We start from the raw sequence: 22,090 nt of genomic DNA, 5'->3' as shown, positions 1-22,090 counted from the left end.
TTTAAGATTCATTTTGTAGTTACTCTAAAAAGACTGTTGGCACAATTCTGTAGCATATAGTGCACATTGGTTTTAAGTATGTGCAGTATTACGTCTTTTTTTATCCAGCATGTTTGTGGCAGCTAACTTACATCTTGGAATTTATTGCAGCTTTAGTCTAGGTTTCTTTCCATCCTTCCCTTTATTTTGTTATTTTGCCTATACTAGGAAGAGGCTGGGGAATATGATATAGCAGTATGGAGGCAGCATAGCCAAAAGAATAATGTGGTATAAGAACACGTTTTTTAGGGATATTAAGCTCCAAAGTTCTCTAAATTAAATATAAATGAAAACATAGCGTGTAATGTGAACATTGTAGCAGATGTTCTGTTTTGGAAAAAAGTTAAGAATTATTAAAATGGTCTATGCATAAGATCCTCCCAATTTATGCAGCATGTTACTTTTCCTACAGGTTATGGCTTAGATCAAAGTGCAGTAAGTGCCAAAATGTAAGTCTTAGTCTGGACTTTGCTGTTTGTACTTCTGATGCTTATAGCTCTGTAGAAAAAAAGAAAAACTTTTTTTTTCCCTGGGCTTGCCTTTTTTAACTTGGAACAGATACAGGTTTTATTCTATATGCTCTTGATTGTTTTAGAGAGAAGGGCGAGTAGAAGCAGGAGTTATGACAGCAACTACATGGCTAAAGGAAGAGCCTCCTCCATGCAGCTCAGAAGAGGTGAGGAGTCTGTGGACTACAGACCAGAGCATGTATCAGTCCCTCTAGTTCCTGATACTGCAGTGGTAAATGTGGACAGTGTGTTGTTAGACTGGTAATGCTTCTACCTTAGGTTGCAGTTGCCATCTTTTATTGTCTGCTTGCCTTTGGTTTTACATGTTGTAAAGCATTAGACAATGTCATGCTGTCTGTATTTAAAGTGGAATATTTTGAACATCTGGTAACAGGGTATTCTGTGACCTGTACAACACTTTGATATGCTCAGTCTGAATGAAGGTGTTACTGACATGCTGTTATTACAAAGCGGTATTGTTTACTAAAGCATTGCTCTGTAGTTTCTTAAGAGTGACAGCCTTATGGTATGACATGGCATGATATGATATGATATGACAGGCTTCTGATCAAGAAGTCAATTGAGAATCTAACAACTACTGTTTAGAAGATTTTGGTTAGGGAATTGTGGAAAGGAGTACAATTGATTGAGAGGATTGAAAGGTTGCTTCAGGTTTTGTGGATCTCTGTGGAAGACATGGGCCGTGTATTTGATTTAATCAGACAGTGATTCCCACCAAATCAGTGATCTGTTCAATGCTGGTTTTTTGTTTCTGTTTTTTTTTTTTGTAATCATGTATCTAATAATTTCCTTCTGGAACAAGATTTTCTTTTTTTTCCTGTAAAGGCTTGGTTTAATGGGAGCATTTTTATGAATGTTTTTGACTGAACACCGTGTTCAGATGATTTAGGAAACAAACAATTGGGCCTACAACGTGGCCTCTAAGGGTGAAAATATCAACAGATTAGATCACACTGAACAGTACTGAAAATTATCCAATGTCTCTTATGCTTTTTGGAGATTTCTGTGGGTAAATATCAGTATTCCATCACATTGGTCATAACTTACATTGCTAATACATCACTGCATGGTCATGATCTCACAGTGGATTTGGTGACTTAACTTTTTTAGCTTGTGTTAAATGCTTTTTGATAAGCAGGGTAATATCAGGATTAATATAATAATGTTACAACTTCTACCAAAGTTTAGTACTTACCCATTTGACTTTTCATTTACATATTGTCATAATTTTTATCTCAGTTGTACACAGTTTTGGAGTTGTATTCCAGACTTCTGTAGCTTCAAAATGTTTTAAGGTTGCCTGGAGGTAATTTTTGTTTGATTACAGTAGGCCTCAACTAATTTTAAGAGCAGAATGTTATGTACTCTTAGCTCTTTTAAACTGTGTTACCCCCCATATATGAGGAGGTTGACCACTTGAGATTATTTTTTTTGTTAATGTCATTACACACTACTTAGGTTTGAATCATGAAGTCGCTTTTCAAACTGTCTTTGAAAGATTAAAAGTTGCAGTATAAACTAGAAAAATATGGGTGTTGATTGTGAAGGCATAAGTTATTTTAGCGATGTCCAGCATATATAGTCTCAAATATATTTTTGGTTATTCTTACTGTTCTGCTAAAAACTTTGTTCTGCCAAAGACTTTCCTATAATTTCAGTTTATGATTTGTTTTGTATTTGCTTTCTATTTGTGTATTGTAATGCTATTTTGTATATTATTTGATTGAGTAACATAGTGAAAATCGACTTTTTTTTATACTGCTTTGGAGTTAGTTGTGTTCCATATGTTATTATGTTTTAAATACCTTTTCTGTAAATTACTTTTATTTTTAGTATGAACAACTAGACTGTAAAGAAGATAGAGACCCTGGAAGCATTCAAGCACAATTAAAGAGAGAAGGAATGGATTTTTGTGATGACTTCAGTGATGATGATATTCTGGAAATTTCTGTGAAAAAATGTGACAGAAGGAAGCCTTGCAATGCAAATAATTTAATGGTAACAAAGGGACAGCTTTCCTTAATGCAATGTGGATTCTCCAAGTTGTTGCAAAGAGAAATTGACACTACCAAAGAAGAGTATAATAGGTATAACTCTGATCATTCAAATTCTGATGATCAGGCTATAAGAAAAAATGTAAATAGCAAGCATAGTGATTTTCAGAAATGTCAAAGCCATGTGCGTGTTTTGGAGCATGGGAAAGCTGCTCAGTCACCAGATGGAACAAATAAACAAGATACATGTAGTACAGACTGGCTTGTTTTATCAAACTCTGAGGAGGAAGGGGACAGAGAAAGTGAGGATCAATGCATTTCAAAGCAAAGCAATGTAGTCATTGAAACGGAATGCAGTTCTGAAGATAATGACGATGTCATCTTTCCTACCCAAGTTCCAGCACACCAGCAACCAGTGCTTACTAAAAAAGTTGAAATTTACAGGTCAGCATCTGAAAATTGTGAAGAGTTTGTAAAAGAAAAAGATGGATTAATATTTAAGGGAGAGAGTAGGCAACTTGGATTCCATAGTACTGAGTCAAATTTCAGCAAAGTCATGTCTTTTAAAGACATCAAGAAGAGCACAAGAGATTTGAAAGGGGCAAGTGACATAAGTGATGAGTCTGATGATATTGAAATTTCCTGTAATTCTGAATCAAGAAAGTTAAGAATGTTCAGGTTTCTGAAATGCAAAGAAAGACATGCCTGTAACAGCAGACTAGGTAACTCCTCCAAATCTCTGCTACAATCAAAGAAGCCCAATAGAAAAGAAAAGGAAAGTGATTCTCAGAATATAGATGAATTTTCATCCTCTGAAGATAACTTACCAGTTGAGAAAATTCATGCCAGAAAGCAAAGCTATAAATGTAAAAGACAGAGAGGCAGAGTTCAGTTTGGGTCTAAAATGCTTCATCCTATTCAAGATGCTTCTGTAGCACAAGTAAAGTCTAGCAATTATGCTGTGCATAGAGCTTCTGCAAGGAAAACTGAATTTGAACATAAAGAGCGAAAAGTGGAATCAATGGACAGATATTTAGGTAACTAGTCATTTAATTTCTTTGATTTTTTTCAACTAAATTAGTAACATATGTTTAACATATCATAGTTGTCAGGTTTTAAGTTCTTCCTGCTATATGTTTTTGTTACAAGATACTAATAAATGCTGTGCTAAATTATTTAGTAATGTCTTTCTGTATCTTTCTTTACCAATTAGCTTTACTTTCCTGTCTTCTGAGGTGATGAGTTACTTTGTAATAGTTTGTTAAACACTTACTGTCTGTTGAAAGAGGCTAAAATTGAAGATTTATTAAGAATTCACGAATTACATGTGAACTGTAAAACCTTAAATCTTGACAGAGCTATTAAGTTTTTTTGTGTACATAAGTTTTTATTTATGTGATTTGGGGATTTGAAATACCATGTAGAAGATTTAATTCTGTTAGAGACTTTAAACATTAATACTGCAGCCATTAAATCATAGATGCTTTGAAACTTCTCCTTTGTCCATCTGAAAAAAAACACACTGAAATGGAAGCAGTATTAAACTGTCTGGATAAACCTGAATAAGTGTAATGATTGTTGTTAGTTTCACAGAGCTGAGAAATTTGGTGCTGAGTGAAATCATAACAAATTTTGCAACTTTAATGTAAAACTTTGTAAAAATTACAGTATCCTTTTTCAGTGCAACCGTGTACCTTCAGCGTTTTGGAATAAATCTTTGATTATATCTTTCTTCTGCTATATCAGATGGTGTTCAAGAAGTGGCATATATTCATTCAAATCAGAATGTGGTTGGATCCAGCAAGGCTGAGAATCGCTTGAGCCGGTGGGCAGTGCGAGATGTATTTGAGTTGAAGCAGTTTTCCCAGCTCCCTGCTAATGTAGCAGTCTGTAGTGCCAAGGTAAAGAGAAATGTTTGGGAAATGTTGTTTTTACTGTTTTTATCCTCATTTTTCATCTTTAAAAGCTCTAACAAACTTGTTTTTCTGTTAATGGCCACCATGAATGATCAAAGCCACTGAGGATGGGAGGAGGAGGAGGCTCAAATGGAGGTCTAATAAATTACTTTTGTGTTTTGGTTTTTTGGTTGCTTTTTTTTTTTTTTTAACATTAGCCAGCTTTGAAAGAGTTGGGAATTAAGTAGCAGAGCACCCTCTGTGGGATTTTTGAGAGAAATGGTAAGATTAAAGATTGGGTGTTTGAAATCAAATTCTATGCCATGTTTTTCTGATTTGAGGCTTGAAAAAACTTTAGATTGTCCTGGATTCAGTTAGGAGAAATCTGGTTGCCACAGTACATGCTGGAATCTCTGTGGCGTATAAAGTCAGACATAAACCAGTTTGCAGATTTTTCTTTATTTGGGGAGGTGGGGGTGGACACATGCAGTTGCTATAGTAGATTAAAGTAATGTTCCTTATTGTCTGTGCTTAATGTCTGAAACGTAAAACTAGCGTTTACTGGAAGTGCTCATTTGCAGTGACAGATGCATTTTATGCTTTTTGTTTGTCATGCATCTTGTTTAATTTCATTTGGAATACATACAAATCTGGAATAAATTCAGGTACAGCTTCCAGGTTTCTGTTCTTATTACATAGTGGTTTTAATCTACTGTGATTATCTGGACACTTTGTTGTTTGCCTTGTAATAAACATTTGCCATTTCCTAGAGTGATTCTTAAGTTAAACTACAAGCATAGAATAAGTAATTGGTGAATGTGCAGTTTAGTCTTTACAAATATATTAGCAATCACTATAAAAATTGTAGACAGAACACTATGTTGTTCTGGGGTGTTGAACATTCACAGTGGCTAAAAGAATTTCTTCCAGTGTTGTTGATGTACTGTATTTAATTAAGCCATTAGCAGGGATGCCAAAGAATTTTTGCATTGGGAAGATCAAACCAGGCCAACCAGTAAAAGTGAGGTCTTTTCAATTCTAACACATTTGCATTAGAATGTCCCTTATTAACAGAAAAGTTGGTCAAAAATAATCAACAATACTGTAGAAAGGTCCTTATTTTATGGCAACGGCTGACAACATTAATAAAACTAAACATAAATGAAAGGAAACTTTGAAGAGAATACTTTGAATGCATGTCTGTTGATCCACCTATGTTCAAAACTAGTTTGTGGGACTCATTTGTATTGTTCGTGTAACTTACATCTCATTATTTAGAGTTTCTGTAACTGCAACTATTACAAATTAACCTCTCTTGATTAACTTCTCAGTCAATTTTTCTAAGGTATCAATTTTTCACTCAGAAGCAATAGTAGCGCCAATTCTCTTGGAGATTTAAGTAGCAAGAAAAGCATTGATAATTTTGGAGAAGGCTGCCTCTTACTTTGCTTCCTGCTCTTTCTTTGATGTAGAGGCACTAATCTAGAAATAATCCCTAGATGGCTGCCTATTCTTAAATGTGGAGCTGCTAATTTTTTGTGCTCGGCTTAAAAAAAGAGCTGCCCGAGCTTCATAGACAACTTTGAAATATGATCTCCTTAGACTGTTACTGCTACTATTTTCCTTTCTTACTTATTTTATTTTTATTTAAAAAGGTGTTCTATGAAAAACGTGATCATTATTGCTCTTCTGGCCATCGGTCTTTAGTCATTTTTCATTTATTTGCCATCAGTTTAAGCTAAGACATTCACTGTCAGGGCAACTAATTGTATAATAAAGAGAATGCTGATTTCAAATGAAGCTTAATAAAAAAGTTTTTAGACAGATTAAAGTAGCATTATGTGTAATATTAAAAATAGAGCTGAACAGTTTAAATTTCCATCATTATTTTTGGTAAATAAAACTGTAATATTAAATACTGGAATGCTGATTGTAACCTGATAGTTATTGAAAAAAAAAAAAAAACCCAAAACTTTTGTCAGCTGAAATTTCTCACTGATGTTGCTTTTTAGTGTCATTGTTGTAACTGTTTCTCAGCAATGTGTAGCAGTTCCAGTTTGCTCTGGGTATCAATGATCAAGTTCTTAATTCAAAGCTTTTTTTACACTGTATTTATATTGCAGCTTTATTTGATAGCATTATGAAGACTCCTGAATAATGCACTGATAATATTTATGAATCTTTTTTTAACACATTTAATCAATTTGTCTTATTTCTAAGTAGGGGTGATCAAAAAGGATCTCTTCCTTTCGATTCATAGATAGGCCTCTTTGGGACAAAAGTAAAATATCCTTTGTGCTGTTCAGTTCAGCTATGCCAACTCTTGTCTTCCTGCTTTTCAATTTTTCTCTGCAGTCTGTCTATAAGAATGCATTTCTGACTTAATAAAGTTTAAATATTTTTTTAAAGAAATGGCTAATACCTCTACGGAAGGAATGCAAGAACACTTAAAAGCTAGCAAAGTATTCTATTGAAGTGGCTGATTTGTAAGTTGGGAAATACAACTTTTCCTACAAATCTTGGTTGAAGACCAAGTGAAATTTGCTTCCTACTTTCATATGAACCAAGAATGACAGGCATAATAATGTTATAATAAGTAATAAGGAGAAAGTAATAAGTAGTAAGCAAAAGTAATCAATTAAGATAGCCTTTTGTAAGAACATTGACTTTTTGTTGATTTCTTACTTTTGACTAGTCATCTAACACATTTTGGCTTCATTAAATTCCCATGAACTTTTACATCCTAGGTTAAGTTCTTTAGTTTCAGTAGCTAATGTCTGGACGTGACGTGAATGTGAGTAAAACCAAAAATAAGTTGCTGTAAAGCAATATCAAAGAAGTTTTCTTCCTCATTTTCTATCTGCCGTAGATAAAAGGCATATAAATTAGGTTTATTAGTCCTTCCTCTGTTGCTGAAGCACGGAGACTAATGTAGTCACTTGAGTTGTAGAAACTGCTTATAACGGGAGCAGACTGCAAAACCTGTGAGGACTCTTCCTTCAAAATGTGAGAGGTTGCATGGGAAGAAGATCCTTGAGAACCAAGGTAGAAGGGATGGGAGGCAGGGAGTTTTGTTCCTCAAAAGAGAACTTTGAAGGTATGTAGAATGTCTTATTTAAGAACAAAAATCCAAGTTTACTTACTCATTAGTTACTTAAGTTGGTTATAGAAAGTGTAAGATTTGAACTTTGGGATAAGAAAATGATGTTTGTCTTGGTGATAGTCTCCTTGATTTCAGAAGGTCTGTGTTAGATCTGGACTGTTGGCACTACTGTAATTCACAGCCAAATCTCTCTTAATCTTTTAAACTGTAGGTTTCAATCAAGCTTATTTTTTTTAATCCAGTAATAAGTAGTCAATCTGTCCTTAATGTTACCTGTACTAGTATTCCTATACCCCAGCTACTATTTCTCTGAAGTAATAGAACATGTTATTTTAACCTGCTATTGTTCTCTGCCACTAAAGGCTTAAGGGAACAAAATCTTGGTAGTTCTTATGACAAATAGGTCTTGCTGCTATTTCTTCTGTTCTTGCTTGCTTTGTGCTTCAGGTTCCATAACAGTCCTGGTACATGGCTTCAAGACTCAGACTTCTGCAGAGCCTTTGACTCCTCTTTCTCCTGAGGTGGTAGGGAAGCACAGTCATACTCTCTATTTTGGTTTGTTTTAAAAGGAATTGTGAAAATTGACTACTTCAGCTAGAATGTTCATGTTTATCATCCTGAATGCTTGTTTAGTGTGTATTTCCATAAATTCTATATGACTATCGAAAACACAGTTAGGTAACAGCAATCAGAATATGAAGTCTGGCATCAAGAAATAAAAGTAGAACATCATGAGAGCTCTCTTACAACTTTTCAGCTATGAAAGGTGAGATAAAATGTAAAATAGTAAAAGTATCAGTACAAAGTATGCATAAAGTAACAATATAAAGTAAGCAAGAGAATAAACCATATTTTGGTTAAATATCATTAGTCAGATTAAGTCCTGTCCAGCATCTGAATTAAAGAAAGATATGTATTTGAACGTAGTTTGTATATGACAATAGTAGAAGGAAACAAATGATTTTATCACCTGATCCTGTAGAAACCAACATAAATTGTGGTTCTGGGAATATATTCCCTTTATCACAGAAGTCCATAGGATTGCAGGTTTGCGTAAAAGTAGAATAACATTCTGTGGCTGTAGTTGGAGTAGCATTTTCAATGAGGAGAGATACTGTCTTGTTATAGAGGGAGCTTTCATAAACAGTCGTCTCTGGCAGTGGATCTCTGCTTATACTTTATTTTGCAAATATAATCAGAGAGGTACTTAAAAGACTAACAGGGTGGGGTTTTTTTTGATAGACATGGTATTTATATACTTAGTATTCTCTGCTTAAGGGATATCTAGAATTACAGTAAAAATACTTTAATTTACTACCAACAGTTCCTGAGTGATACATATTATCCTGTGCCTGATGATTGTCCATATTCTGACCATTGACCACAACTTGGAGATCAATGTAGGTTTTGAGAACAAAGGACAGAAGAACAGCGTGATAATCGTCCCTCAAACAGTTCATGTTTCTGGTAGTGTTGCTTATACAGAGCATAAGGCACTGGAGTGTGAATAATTAGAGGTGTTTAAGAGCCTCGGTAATCGCAACAAAGCCCAGAGGTGTGGCAGACAGCTGTTCCTGAAGAAATTTTGGAGAAACAGATTATACACCTCAACTTCCTCTGTAGTTCTAAAAATGTCTTGTACATCCCAGAACCTAAGTGTCTCAGAAAGCGGTCACGTCTCTTTTTGTTCTGGATGTTTGTAAAGTTTCCTAGCAATTCCTAAGTGTTAAGGTAGAAATTATGATCAGTTCTGTGATACCATGTGCAATCACACAGGGCTTCACTATTCTAAACATCTAAGAGTATAAAATGCATATTATTTAGTGTGGCAGATATCCACTCCATTAAAAATTACTAAGAGCTGGTCTTTGTTGCCTCCTTATGCATGTGATTACAAAATACACTTGACCTGATGTTTCAAAGAAGATTATTAGTAACAAGGTTTTCCGGTCTTCTATGTAGAACTCTGAGTGAGGAACATTATATTAAAAATTAACCTATTGGAATAAATAACTTGTTTTTCCTACATTATTTTGTGTGCTGTTTTTAGGCTGATTTAATGACACTGAGTCATCTTTGTTCTGCATTTTAGTTTCAACTCGAGTCTTCTGTTTGCACATGTATGCAAATAGACTAGGTTAAAAATTCCTTGTGTTTTACAAAACAAGTGGAAGGTTATTGTGTCTATTACCCCATTACTATCTGTTAAGAAGACAGTTCTTCATTTTGTTTTTCATCTATCTTGTGTAACTACAGAAAGAAGGATATTGAAAACAAAAGCTTCTAGAAGAAAAAAATGTGAAATGAACCTGTAGATGGGACATGGTGGGCTTATTCTGAAAATTATAGTCTGGCTTTATATTTAGGTATTTCAGCCTTTCAGGAAAAAAAAATCTGGAGTCATTCATGTGATATTTTGCTCAAAATTATGCTGACATTATTAATTTTTGGGGGAAAATGCAAGTGTTAATGCTTTCTCTAAGACCTTAGTCATCTACTAAGTATTTTTAGAGATTTGGGGGTTTTGACCCCTTTTTTCTGGTGGGTTCCAGCTTCCAAACTGATCTTACTGATTTTCGGTGCAGGAGCTTGTTACTTTGGTTTTGGGGTAACTTGCACTGTCATTTGTGAAGCTCTTTCTTAGCTACCATAAGAAATGGAAGCCTGCCAGGGGCAAGATTAAATATCTTCTTTTAATGTTTCTAGTCTATTCTGAAGTAAGTGACTGCACTCCTTAATTTCCTAATTAATTTCTCTGTTAATTGGCAAAAACAGCCTATGTGAAATGTCTTACATAAGTACAGAAGTCTGTAATAGGCTTTCTCTGGTTACTATAAAGTTGAATTTGTGTAGTATTTCTTAAATTATGTAGTTATTGTTAAAAAGGAAATGGGGGGGGGGGGTTAGAGCACGGTGGCTTCACAAAAAAAAGACAAAAAGATGGGAACAGGACATACTAAATTTGAAAAACTGATGATGCCTCACATTAGAGCTAATTTGCACTTTTTAATATGTAGAAAAGTATTAGTCACAAGAACTTGTACTGTACCTGTTGAATATGTGGAGTCTCTTTTTTTTCAGTCAACTGCATGTTTTCAACTTAAGTTTACTTGAAGTTTTACTGAAAAGAAATGTACAAAGACAGCCATTCAATTGAGGATTAATCACTATGGCAACAGAAATGTGGTGACTGAAAAGGGGGAGGATGTATTCTCCCCTCAGCTTCCTGCCAGCTGTCATATTCAACCTCTGCGGCATGAATTCAGGCCAAAATATAGACTGTGACCAGCTCTAAGAAACTATATCTGTATTTTTATAAATTGGTACAAGAATTGCACTATAAAAGAAGACTTAATCCTCTGAATTGGATGACAGACATTTGGCACTCTTGCCAGTGTTTGACAGAGAAATAACGGGATGCTTTGTAGTAAAACCTGGATTAATGGTAAACCCCTCTTTATGTTATTGCAATGTGGTGTAAATGAGAGAACTAAGCATGCTGTCAGCCTAGGAAAAAACATGCCCTTTGTATCTCCAATGCAGATTTAAGTGCTGTTGAGAATACTGTAAATACAAAAGTTGTGTTATTAAGAACTACTCTTTATCGTATTTGTATTACATTGACATTTTGTAGATTATTTAAACAAAGACTTTCTATCAGTTACAGTAACTGTGATTACAGTGTGTTTGCACAGCTTTCAGATTCAACAAGTTTAGATAGTTGTTTACAAAGAGTAGGCTTTTGGGAGATAACATTCCATTATCCTTGCTCTTCTAGGATGGGGAATGCTATTCAGTTTTAAAATAATTGTTCCCAAATGATTGGCCTGCAATGCTGCTTTATTGAGTTTACAGTTTCAACTTACAATGGAATTAACCATTTCAGTATGGCTTTTGTGTTGTTTTTTTTTTTGAATGTGGTGGTTTGTATGTGTTATTCTGTGAGGCATGTACTTGCATATTCATTATGGTGTATGTGCATGGCTTTTGGTTTTGCTGCTATTTGGTGGAGTGAAGAGAGGGCAAAAGAAGATAGGTGGAAGTCCACAGGCTTCTGCTGAAATAAGCAATTACCTTAGCTTTGAATTCTGAGACAGGCTGATTATCTCCTCTTATTCTCAACAGTAGTAATAACTATTTTGATTTGTGGTCAGACTTTTGGTGCCAGAAAATGATACAACATATAGGAGTTCTTTTTGTTAAAGACTCAACAAATTAAATAAAACTGCTTCCAATGAGAAATTCTTGCCCTGTTACTTCATTGGAGAAGAAACAGACTCAGAAGTAAATGCAAAATAGAAAGAACACAATCCATCCTCAATTGACTTAGTCAATTCTCCATTACCAAGCAAAAGATTAGAGTTTATGGAATGTCCTTGGTCTTGGTTTATACAAGCAGAAAAGCTAAATATGACAACAAGGGTAAAATAACTACATACTACTCTGATAAAATTTCATTACTTTTGTCAGCAGGTCTAGCTAAATACTGGTATCTCGGTGTTGGGAGAATATTGTGGAGGAGTAATTTGGACCCAGAGTAAGTCTTAACATTTTTCATAGCTTGAAGATTTCAGCTATTGGTCTCCTGTGATACAATCAAATATTAGATACCTTTGTATTCAGAGCCAACATGCTGAGTAGCTTTGCTCAGTTCAGAAAGTTTGAGCATAAATGTGATTGTCCTAGAGTGTTACAAAATTTTAAGGTAGGTTAGTTTCATTTTCTAAGACAATTGAGATACCAACCATTAGCTTTAGAATTACCTCTAATTCTCCTTCTACAAACCTATTTTGTTAGAACGATAGACAAATTCAGTCGGAGTGAGACTATTTTTCAATTAAGAAGGTTAAATTCAGAGGGAGAATTAATGTCTACATCAGAAATCATTCTAAAATACAGTAAGATTCAGGCTATTTCAAACTGTGGAATGTGTAAGTCACCATAACCCTCTGAAGTATATAGTTTGTTTAGTAGTCTGTCATCTCTAAGTAGAAGAGTAATTCTGGTTCATTTGTGAATCAGGTGAGAGTAGAGACATTCTCATTACTTGCTAACTTTTTTTAATTATCTTGACCATATGGACCTCATTTTTAGAGAAACTACATGAAGTTTTATGTGGACACTGTTATGCTTTGTCTTCCTTGGCATGCAGAAAAACTTAGGAAGAAATTCTTGTTTTATATGTGTATATGTAGAAGAGAGAAGGAAACAAGTCCAAGAACAAACAGTCAGGTAGCAAACATTTCAAGGTATTTATATATGTGCTGACAAGTATGGAAGACATAAGTAAAATAAAAATGGTACCTCACAATAGCATGTGCTCGAGAAAAGCATGTAGAAAGGTCGTAATAATTCATAGATATTATGGGAAAAACTCCTGGGGGGAAGAAAAGGAAAACTATAAAGGGAAAAAGATTACCAGAAATAATTTAGAATTGTAATTTGGGTAGATAAATTCACTGTAATGCAGTATCATCTCATCAAAATAGTAACAATCATCCAAAACCCAGTGCAACTCCCAATATATCTGGAAAGTCTCGTATTTTCTCGGGTTTTGACAGGAGTGGGAAAATACAAAGTACAATATGGTATAAGGGTTTATTTGCTTCCATATTGTGTTTTAAGAGGACAGTCATACTGAATTCACTATTTCATGCTTTTGTATGATGTAGGTAACTGCAAGGCAGCTAGGTATTTGAGAAGGCCTTTCTTGTTTGTTTTAGAAATGAAAACAAACAATGAAACTGTGCAATGGAAAGTATCCTGGATATCTGGCAGCAGCGGTTTCATGCATACCTGGAAAAAAGCCTGTTAACACTGTTTCAGCTGTGAGTGGAGAAGTCAGAGGGGGTTGTTGCTGGCTGGAAGTCAGTATTTGGCAAGGTACTTACCATAGTGATACTGTGGGTAGTGAGGCAGTAAAAGAGAGGATGATGCTCAGACATAGTACAACTATGGCTGAGGAATAATTATGCAAACATATTTTCAGCTTCAGATTCAGGCTTTTGAAGGCAGTTCATTATCCTCCAAGTTTGGTGACTTGAATTGCCACAAACATGAGACAGCTTAAAAACATGTATCCCTGAATCTCGGTTTCTCTTTTTTCTCTACTCATCTTATTCCTAGCCTCTGCTCACTTGCTTTCCCGTATGTTTTCATCTTGCTGTACTTAAAAAAATGAACATTGTTCTCTTTTGCCTTGCTTGAAGGGGCTAAAGAGAGGAAAAGGGAAGTCACAGGCTTAAGTTGGTCAGTCATGTGTGAGGATGCCTATACATGCCTATACATTAGCATTCATTGGTCCAGAGTGTAGAGCCACCTCTTTATGCCTGTTGTAGGAAGAACAGATACTGAAATTTTCTACTGTCAAAGGTAGACAAAAACTGGGTTTGGTAGGTATATACTATTTTTAAAACTGCTCTAACTATGCAGCAGGAGACAGATTGTCACACGGAGCTAACAGATCCAAGAGTTGTTGCAGATTCAAGGTGGAATCTCTAAGTAGAAGTTACTGCTGGATTGTGGCACTTAAATTCTTGCTTGATACTCAGCTGCATGTCTTCATTCTTCTTGAAGAGTGTTACCCTTAAATATAAACTGGTGTGGGACTCTAAATGTGCAGATGCTACCATTTTTGCTGGACTCTTGATTAGCACCTGTATGTAATACATAACTCAAATGGAAGCTCACTATTGGGTATACAAAAATTGCTGTACGCTTTTAAGAATAAGAGACATACATAACAAAAGAAGTGGTGGAGGAAAATGTCTTCTGTGGTAGGAAGTTATAATGTGTTTATCTTGAAAACCACATACACTAAATGGAACATGAAAGGTGAAAATAAATGCTTTCTTTGATGTATTTTTCTCATGTGGGGTAAGAGTCCCTAGGCTTTCTCGATACTTCATAAACTATTTTCTGCACAACTATGTAGTAAACCCTCTTCTTTCCCATTGCAATATATGGAAAGCCTCTTCGGCATAAGTGTAGTAAATAAAAAGGGGATGGGATATGATAAAAAGACAAGTGTAAGTCAGGAAGGAATGGCTGCATTTTTACTTGTTGTTTTCCTTAGTTTGCAGTAGCACTTCACAATTTCATTTTACTGTACTTTCATTAACTTTATTTCTTTACATTTACTAGGACATTTTCTGCACTGTAACCTTTTCTCACATAATTTTTTGAATCCAGAAAATGTTGCCTTCTACTAATCAACCTGCATCTGTGGCCCTTTGTCTTATATGTATGCCTTTGAAAATAAATTGTTTATTTCTTTTAAACTTTGTGTGAAGATTTTCTTGGCAATGTGGAAGTGCTCAAAGTTGAATAAAACAGTAAAAATGTTACATTCGGTAACTCAATAGAGATTTTTTGTCTTTGATATTGAAGGAATTATTTTGCTGTACCTTTTTCCCCCTGCCAAGATACTGGTTTGAGAAAGGAGAAAATGTGAAGAAGGCACAAATATATAATGGTGTTACAGATAACTCAGTCAATTTGAATTTTTTTACTATTTTTCTTCTCCCTGTGTTAAATTTGTTAACATTTTTCAGTAGTTACGTGGCTGAGCCATAAAGCAAAGCCAGACTTGCTATTTGGCAAAACAGTTCAATTTTTTGACAAAAACTTGGCTTGTTCTTCTTAATTCTTCTTTCCTGCTCTTGAATCCCTCTTTCTTTTTAGTCCTGAGAAATGCTTATGTACTGATCACTATCATCTTTCCCGTTTTCCAGTAATGACTTGAAAATGCTGTAGTCAGATCTTCTATCACTAAAATGCTCTTTCAAGAAGTTCAGCAATGCTTGTACTTACCTCAGTATATTAATTAATACACAGTATTTTAAGTTAAACAATGATGTGCACTTCCACATGCACAGAATACTTCTTGTGTTGAAGAATTTGTTTCCTTTATTATTACATTCTTTCAGTCATACCATTTATTAATTCATAAAGGGTCTTACGTTCAAAATATAGATATATTATTAAATGCACTAGTACCAGTATTGTAAGAACAAGAGTCAGAGGTTCCTAGCTGAATCAAATTGTATTAATTTCAGTCTTGCTTTGCAAGATTGCCTTATGCATATGATATACTTGATAATTCAAGTGAACAAGACCAGTGGTGTAAAGTCAATGTGGGATTTCATGTAGGAGCAAATAATGGGACACGCACACAATAGTTTGGTAGAGAAAGTCATTGAGGAACAGAAAATAAAAAGCTGTTGAAAGGAGATGTTTATCATGAAATAGATGTCTGTAGGTGAGTTAGAAGGCAAACATTAAAAGAGAATCAGAAAGAAATGGGTCCTGGGAGGGAAGAATTAAGGAGAGCAATACATGAAGTGAAATTCAAAAGGAAGCAAAATAGTGTGGAATGTTGACAGTGCTGGAATGTTGACTGACATTTTCACTCCTTTTTAATGGTAATGCTAGTGGAAAGATACAGGTAATATTTTCATCTATACATATGTAAAGCTTACCTCTACCTAGAGCCTCATCTATGCATCACTCAGAGTGACAAACTTCAGATTTGATTTTTAATGAATATGGAGACATTTTAAGAAAAACTGAAATAAGTGTTTTAGTTTTACTGACAAAATGTTTATTGTTGTTTAAAAAGAAATTATTGGATTTGGGTATTAGATTTAAGTTGGCAAACTTTCAAAAACATTCACAGGTTCAACAGAGCCAGTTATTGTGTTTTAACTTAACTGGGTGCCATTTAATCAATTGGCTTTGCTCCAGAAAGCTGAGTTTTTCAAGAGTAACTCACAGTGGCCATGGGCTTTCACGGGCATTAGCTCCTGCAGCTCTTGGGACACCTTGTTTATAGTGAATTTTTCTACCTTCAGGAAAAAACTTTGACCAGCTAATTTAAGTAGAAGAGGAGGACCTCTTTGTGTATATATGGTGGTATTTTGCTGTTGTTCTTTCAGATTTGGCATTGTGGGTCAATGGACTTAGAAGTCTTGTACTTCTAGAACTAACTGCCATCTGTGAGTTTATTTGCAATTAGCACTACATTTTACATTAATTCTGATTCTCTGCAAAGACAAGCCATTTTACAACTTTCAGTGTGTTTACAAGATTTGGCTTTTTTCCCAAAGAGATTTTTAATCTTCTGTGTTTGAACAGTTGTGTAAACCAAAGGGTTACTGCCTCATATACTTTGGTCTTGTTTAATAAGAGGTAGATGGATGCACATTTATGGGGGTTTAAAATACTTTTAAGACAGGCATTGACATGGTTAGGCTTGTATTCTACACAAGTTATGCTTGCTTGAATTATACAATCCTGATTTCCTGACAGAGTGACAAATACTCTAGGTCTTATAGTGAGATCTGAATACTATAAATATTTTCCGAGCAGAAATTCCATCAAAGTAAATATATTTTAAAACTAGCATTGCTTTCTTCTTTCAAAATACATTTCCATTCAAGTTCTATATTTTCTATGTATATCTTAAAAAAAAAAAACAAACAAACAAACCCCAAACAAAAAAACCCACATTTTAATTGCACACAGAATTAGCCAGATAACTGCAGAATGTTTATGGTATGGGTAACATCTAGTAATTCAATCTTAATTTTGTTACTATCATCATAACATTATTATTGGGAGATAGTTTTTTTTATCTTAATTAGGACCTTGGTTTCAGTTTTGTGTAGTATAACTTTTAACAGTGCAGTGAAAGTTTAATCTGTGGAGTTGTGCATTTAGCTTAAAGAGTGAAAATTTACTAATTTACTCTGTAGGTCCCTTACTATTAAAATCTCTCTCGGTATGCTAGTTTGAGGTTACTTGCCAAAGTAGTGGATTGAGAACAGATATGAGATCCTCAAGCTCAAGAACGTTGTGATCAGCCCATGGAAAGAAAGGAAGTGGACATGGATCAAATAGAAACACATTGGGAAGAAACACTGTAGATCCAAAACCAAATTTTGAGCTGCAGATGACAAGGTGCGAACACAGTTTGTGTTTTCATCTCTCAAGTAGTGTTAGTAGGGGGACTGGGGACATCACTAAGCAGTTATTCTTTCCCTGATCTCATTTGGAGGGGGAAAAAAAAAAAAAAGGTAATATTGCTTCTCTGGTTCTCCTTGCTCTTCAAACACATTCTGTAATTTTTGTATTTCTCTTGGCTTGCCTTTTGGGAAAGGGGAAACTGTCAAGAATTCGTAAGAATTTCTGAAAAAGAACTAAGGTGTAGATAGGATTATATTTTTGTGCAAGATGCTGACTGTCAATGCATGATGGTCTGTAGCAGGATATTCTTAAATTTGATTAAAACATTGGCTTTCTATGACTATTACATTTAAAATTTTAATCTTACCAGTTTTAATCTTACCAGTATTATAATGAAAGTGTAATGTGTAATTTTTTTTTGCAGTTCAAATTATGGGTAAGTATAGTAGTACCTCCTCCAAAAATATATTTAAAACTCGGAATAATTGTGTATATGTATTAGAGAGTGTGATATTGACAAAATGATTCTACCTTGATGTTGGTATCTTTGAATAGGGTTGTGATTATTTATAGGTTTTCTTTGAGTGTTAAGTTGCTAAGGTAACTAAGAGTTCTGAATATGTACTGTGCAACAATTGTATAACATACAGTAATGAGCAGGAAGCAGTGAATCCAAGTAATCCATTAATCTTGATACATAATACCTTCCTGGGTTAATTTATCGATTAAGACTGTAAGCTATTAAAATTTTCTGTTTCCTATTTTATAGTAATATATGGAGGTTGTGACTGAGATTTGGGTCCTGTGGTGCAGTATTAAGTATTTGTATAACCCCTGTTCATGAATTAGAGAATTTACAGAGATCCTTCATTTAGCCTCACAATTAAAACATTTGGAAAAAATATCCCACCTTACTCTTAGAGAATGAAATCTTGCCGTCAGTGTCCCTGAAAGTTTGTGACTGAGTACAGAATTTACACTGCAGCTCTGAATCCCATTTTTAGCACTCAGACTATTGAGTTCTAGCTAAGAGTGACAGAATTGGGCGTAATACGGCTCATCGCTATGTCCCAGACACAGCTGTTTTGACAATTTCCATGTCTGATTTTACTAGAAAAATGAAGAAGACCCAGAAGAAGACACAGCAGAGAACACAGCAGAGAACATCATTAAGGGAGAGCAAGAAACACTGGTAACCAGTAAGCAACACCACCTGTACATTATGCATCCTGTGACCCAGAAAAACAAAAAAGTACATAGAGTAGGTTCAACCACCTTCTTGGTTGGAAAGACACCCAAAGGAATCCGCAGGTGAGACTATTTCAGTGAGACTGAAGTAAAATTCTAAGCTTGAAATGAACTTACCTCGGGGCAGTTGCTTTTGTCTTTGTTTCAGCCATACTCAGGGAATATTGATGATTTTCTGTGGCAAGAGCTGAACTAAGGGGAAACTTCCACTCACACTGTACAAAGAATACCGTAATTGATTAATGAAATGAATTGAACCCACAAATCACTTTAATGTGTTGACTCAATGTGTCATATATTACATAGCTGTGCAGATGTCATCACCACCAGTATTCATGGTATGTGCACCATGCAGTACTACAAACCAATGTTTAAACTGTATGGAAGCAAAAAATTTTACAGTGTGAGCTTCTTACTGCCTACTGGTTTTGCACATCTCTCATCACTTCCATTGAAAGACTGTTAAAAAAAACCCCTGACTTTGTATTTATTTTTTAACATGGGACTTAATATTTTTAATATGTTGTTTCCCTCCACATGTTTGGAAGGATAGTAATTTTTATGTCTACTCATTTTCCTTTTTCCCCAAACTATTTCTATTATTAATATAAATACTGAAATTCCACTGTTACATAGATAGAAGTTCAATAACAACAGCCATATGGTTTGTAGAAAGCGGAAAGCTGTAGTTAATTAGGCAAACCTATAGAACTGGGATTTGGTATACATTTTTAATTTAGCCTTGAGACAAATAAATTACTATATGTGAGTTGGTATCTAGGTAACATCTCTAAGTGTTCAGAATCTTATGTTAGCCAGCTGGCCTCGGCTATCCAAACTGTTATTGTTAAGTGCCAGACTTCCTTCCTATTATAGATACTGAAAATTCTAAATATTTAAGAGGCAGGTATAGGAGAACCCTTCATGCCAAAAGTACTCGGAATTGTAATCATAGTTATCAATAATTTGTTGAGGTAAAGATTTTCAAAGACAATGAAGTAATTAAGGATGTTATTCCAAGATCCTAAAGCCATATCTAGCAAAAAAGCTTAAGCACGTTCATGTATATGTTAAGCAGGTCGTCTGAGCACCTTGCTTGCAGTTGTACTTTGTAGTATGGCTGGATCTGCTGTGCAATGAATGAGGATGGTTAGGTGCTTCAGTTTGATGTGTTGTAGTTGTAGAGCTGAGTGGGAAGCTGTCTGCAGTCACCACACACAAAGGGTATAGCTGGAGCTAGCCAGTCAAGTGGTATTTGAGGCCAGACAGAGTTAATTCTCATTACCTACTGGAGCCATTGTACAGGAAAGGCAACATGTTTCATACCCGTTCTCTGACAAGGGAGCATAAACCCACCTCTCCAGCCTTCTGGTTAGGTTATCTGATCCCGAACTATGGCTAACTTGGTTGGTATGATCCCCTTTAGTTAGAGCTTGGCCTCTTAGCAGAAACAAATATTCCATAGCTCACTAGGAGAGGATGGAGGGACAGTCCCTGTCTTCTGTGAATGTGTTCATCCAGCTCTTTTAAAAGGAGTTTGAGCAACTACTTTGTGGTTTTGGGGGTTTGTAGGTTTTTTTTTCCAAAAACACTCTACCATCAGTCCCTCTGCATCCTTGTGAATTCTGGTCCTTTGGTACAAAATCTTACCTAAACTGAAAGTCAATAAATCTTTGAGTTGTAAGCTGAGGAAATGACACTGCAGTTCTTTTAAGGTCGTTATTCTTTCCTCTCTTTGCTAATAAAACCAAACAAAGCTCCTAATAAGGAAGTTACTTTTAGTGATTACTTTCTGGGATATGTGAAGTATGTGAATTGAATGAATTGCTTGAGAGCTGCTTTGGTTCTAGTAAAAGGTGTCAATGCGTTTTTCCTTCTTGATAATTACAGGAGACAATTTGAGGAAATGGTATCCCACTTTAATATGGGATCAGTGGAAGAACTGGCAGAACATATTGCAAAAGCTACTTCAGAAACAAGGCAGAAGATGTTGAAGGAATTCTATGTTTCTAGGCATCCAGAGATGGAGTCTTTCTTCACCGTTGAAATACCGGCACAAGCTTCACATGACGACGAGGAAAGAGAATTAGGTACAATGCGCTCCAGAAAAAGAAAATCCATTGTTAATCTTCGAAGATCTAAGTCTAGATCTTCATCAGCTAAAGGTCCGCTTCTGAGCGGAACTACAGAAACACAGAGCCACCACAGCCAAAAGGGAGAAGTAGAGCAACTTCACAGTGACTCCTGCGTGCAAGATATGTGTGTTGATGCAAAATATAAACAATCACCCACTGTTGCTAGTCAACATATCGAAAGGAGAAACAGTCAAGAATTCAAGGATTTTATGGTATCTGGCTCATTAAGCAGTAGGTCAGAAATAATTGAGGTGCCATCTGTAAAAAGTTGTGAAGGACAGCAGGACTCCAAAGGAACACAGCTGCCAAGAAAAAGATCTCTGTCTCAGTCAGAAAATGGGGAGAGAAAAGCTCAGACTTGTAAGAAAAAGTCTTTTGTGGACTTACTTGGAGATACCTCTATTCTCAATGACCTCTTCAGAAATAATGGAGGCGGGCCTACAGAATCACTAAGGAGTTTCCCTTCAGGGCAGGTAGAAAAATCAAAGGAGAGACCAAAAGACTTCTGGGACATGTTGAATGAGCAGAATGAGGAGAGCCTCAGAAAGCTCACGGATGTAGCAGTCATAGAGAAGCTATGTGAAAGAGCACCTCATCCCCCAGTGACAGAAGAGAGAGAAGAGTGTGAAAGTTCCCTTTGGAAAAGAAATGAAAATTTTCTATGGAAAAAATACAGTGCAGATGATTCAGATGAACCATCCATTGCTGCGTCTTGTAATGTAGCAAAATGAAAGTTTTCTATGTGAGTTGCACTATAATTATCTTAGTTAAACATTAACATATGCACAACTTCAGTGGTATGCAGCAAAATGTGATACCTCCATGAAATTAAAGGCAAAGTGATGAATTCATGTTTATGATGATATGGATTTACATTTTTCAGATGTGAATATATATGTAATTACATATATGTAATATATAATACATATGTGCGTATATGGTACACATGTACTATATATTATTGTAAGCTATGATATATTAATTTTAAATTAAACTTTTTAAAATGTTCTGAGTGCACTTTGGTTTCTTGCATCCTCATTTTATTTCTAGACTCAGTAGCAGTACTAAATAATCTTTCCCCCTTACTTCCATTTGGACACCCTTAGTCACTTCGGCAGAATCTAATGATACTAAAAGGATTTGACAGTGGTCCTCTACATATTTTCTGAGCTACTAGCAA

The 22,090-nt window shown here is 35.2% G+C and overlaps 1 protein-coding gene across 1 annotated transcript in view; it reads left to right on the top strand.

The window, feature by feature from the left end:
* The window catches only part of ERCC6L2 (excision repair cross-complementation group 6-like 2), a 57,104-nt gene extending 35,463 nt beyond the window's left edge, over window positions 1–21,641 (top strand). The window contains exons 15-19 of the mRNA XM_009885855.1: window positions 635–715; window positions 2,403–3,600; window positions 4,310–4,464; window positions 18,642–18,838; window positions 20,666–21,641. Coding sequence (XP_009884157.1) covers window positions 635–715; window positions 2,403–3,600; window positions 4,310–4,464; window positions 18,642–18,838; window positions 20,666–21,641 — 2,607 coding nt within the window. The remainder of the gene's footprint in view (window positions 1–634; window positions 716–2,402; window positions 3,601–4,309; window positions 4,465–18,641; window positions 18,839–20,665) is intronic.
* The last annotated feature ends 449 nt before the right edge of the window (window positions 21,642–22,090 follow it).

The sequence above is a fragment of the Charadrius vociferus genome, unplaced genomic scaffold, assembly GCF_000708025.1.
Source record: "Charadrius vociferus isolate BGI_N301 unplaced genomic scaffold, ASM70802v2 scaffold235, whole genome shotgun sequence".
NCBI lineage: Eukaryota > Metazoa > Chordata > Aves > Charadriiformes > Charadriidae > Charadrius > Charadrius vociferus.
This window is presented reverse-complemented; position numbering and strand designations above follow the sequence as displayed.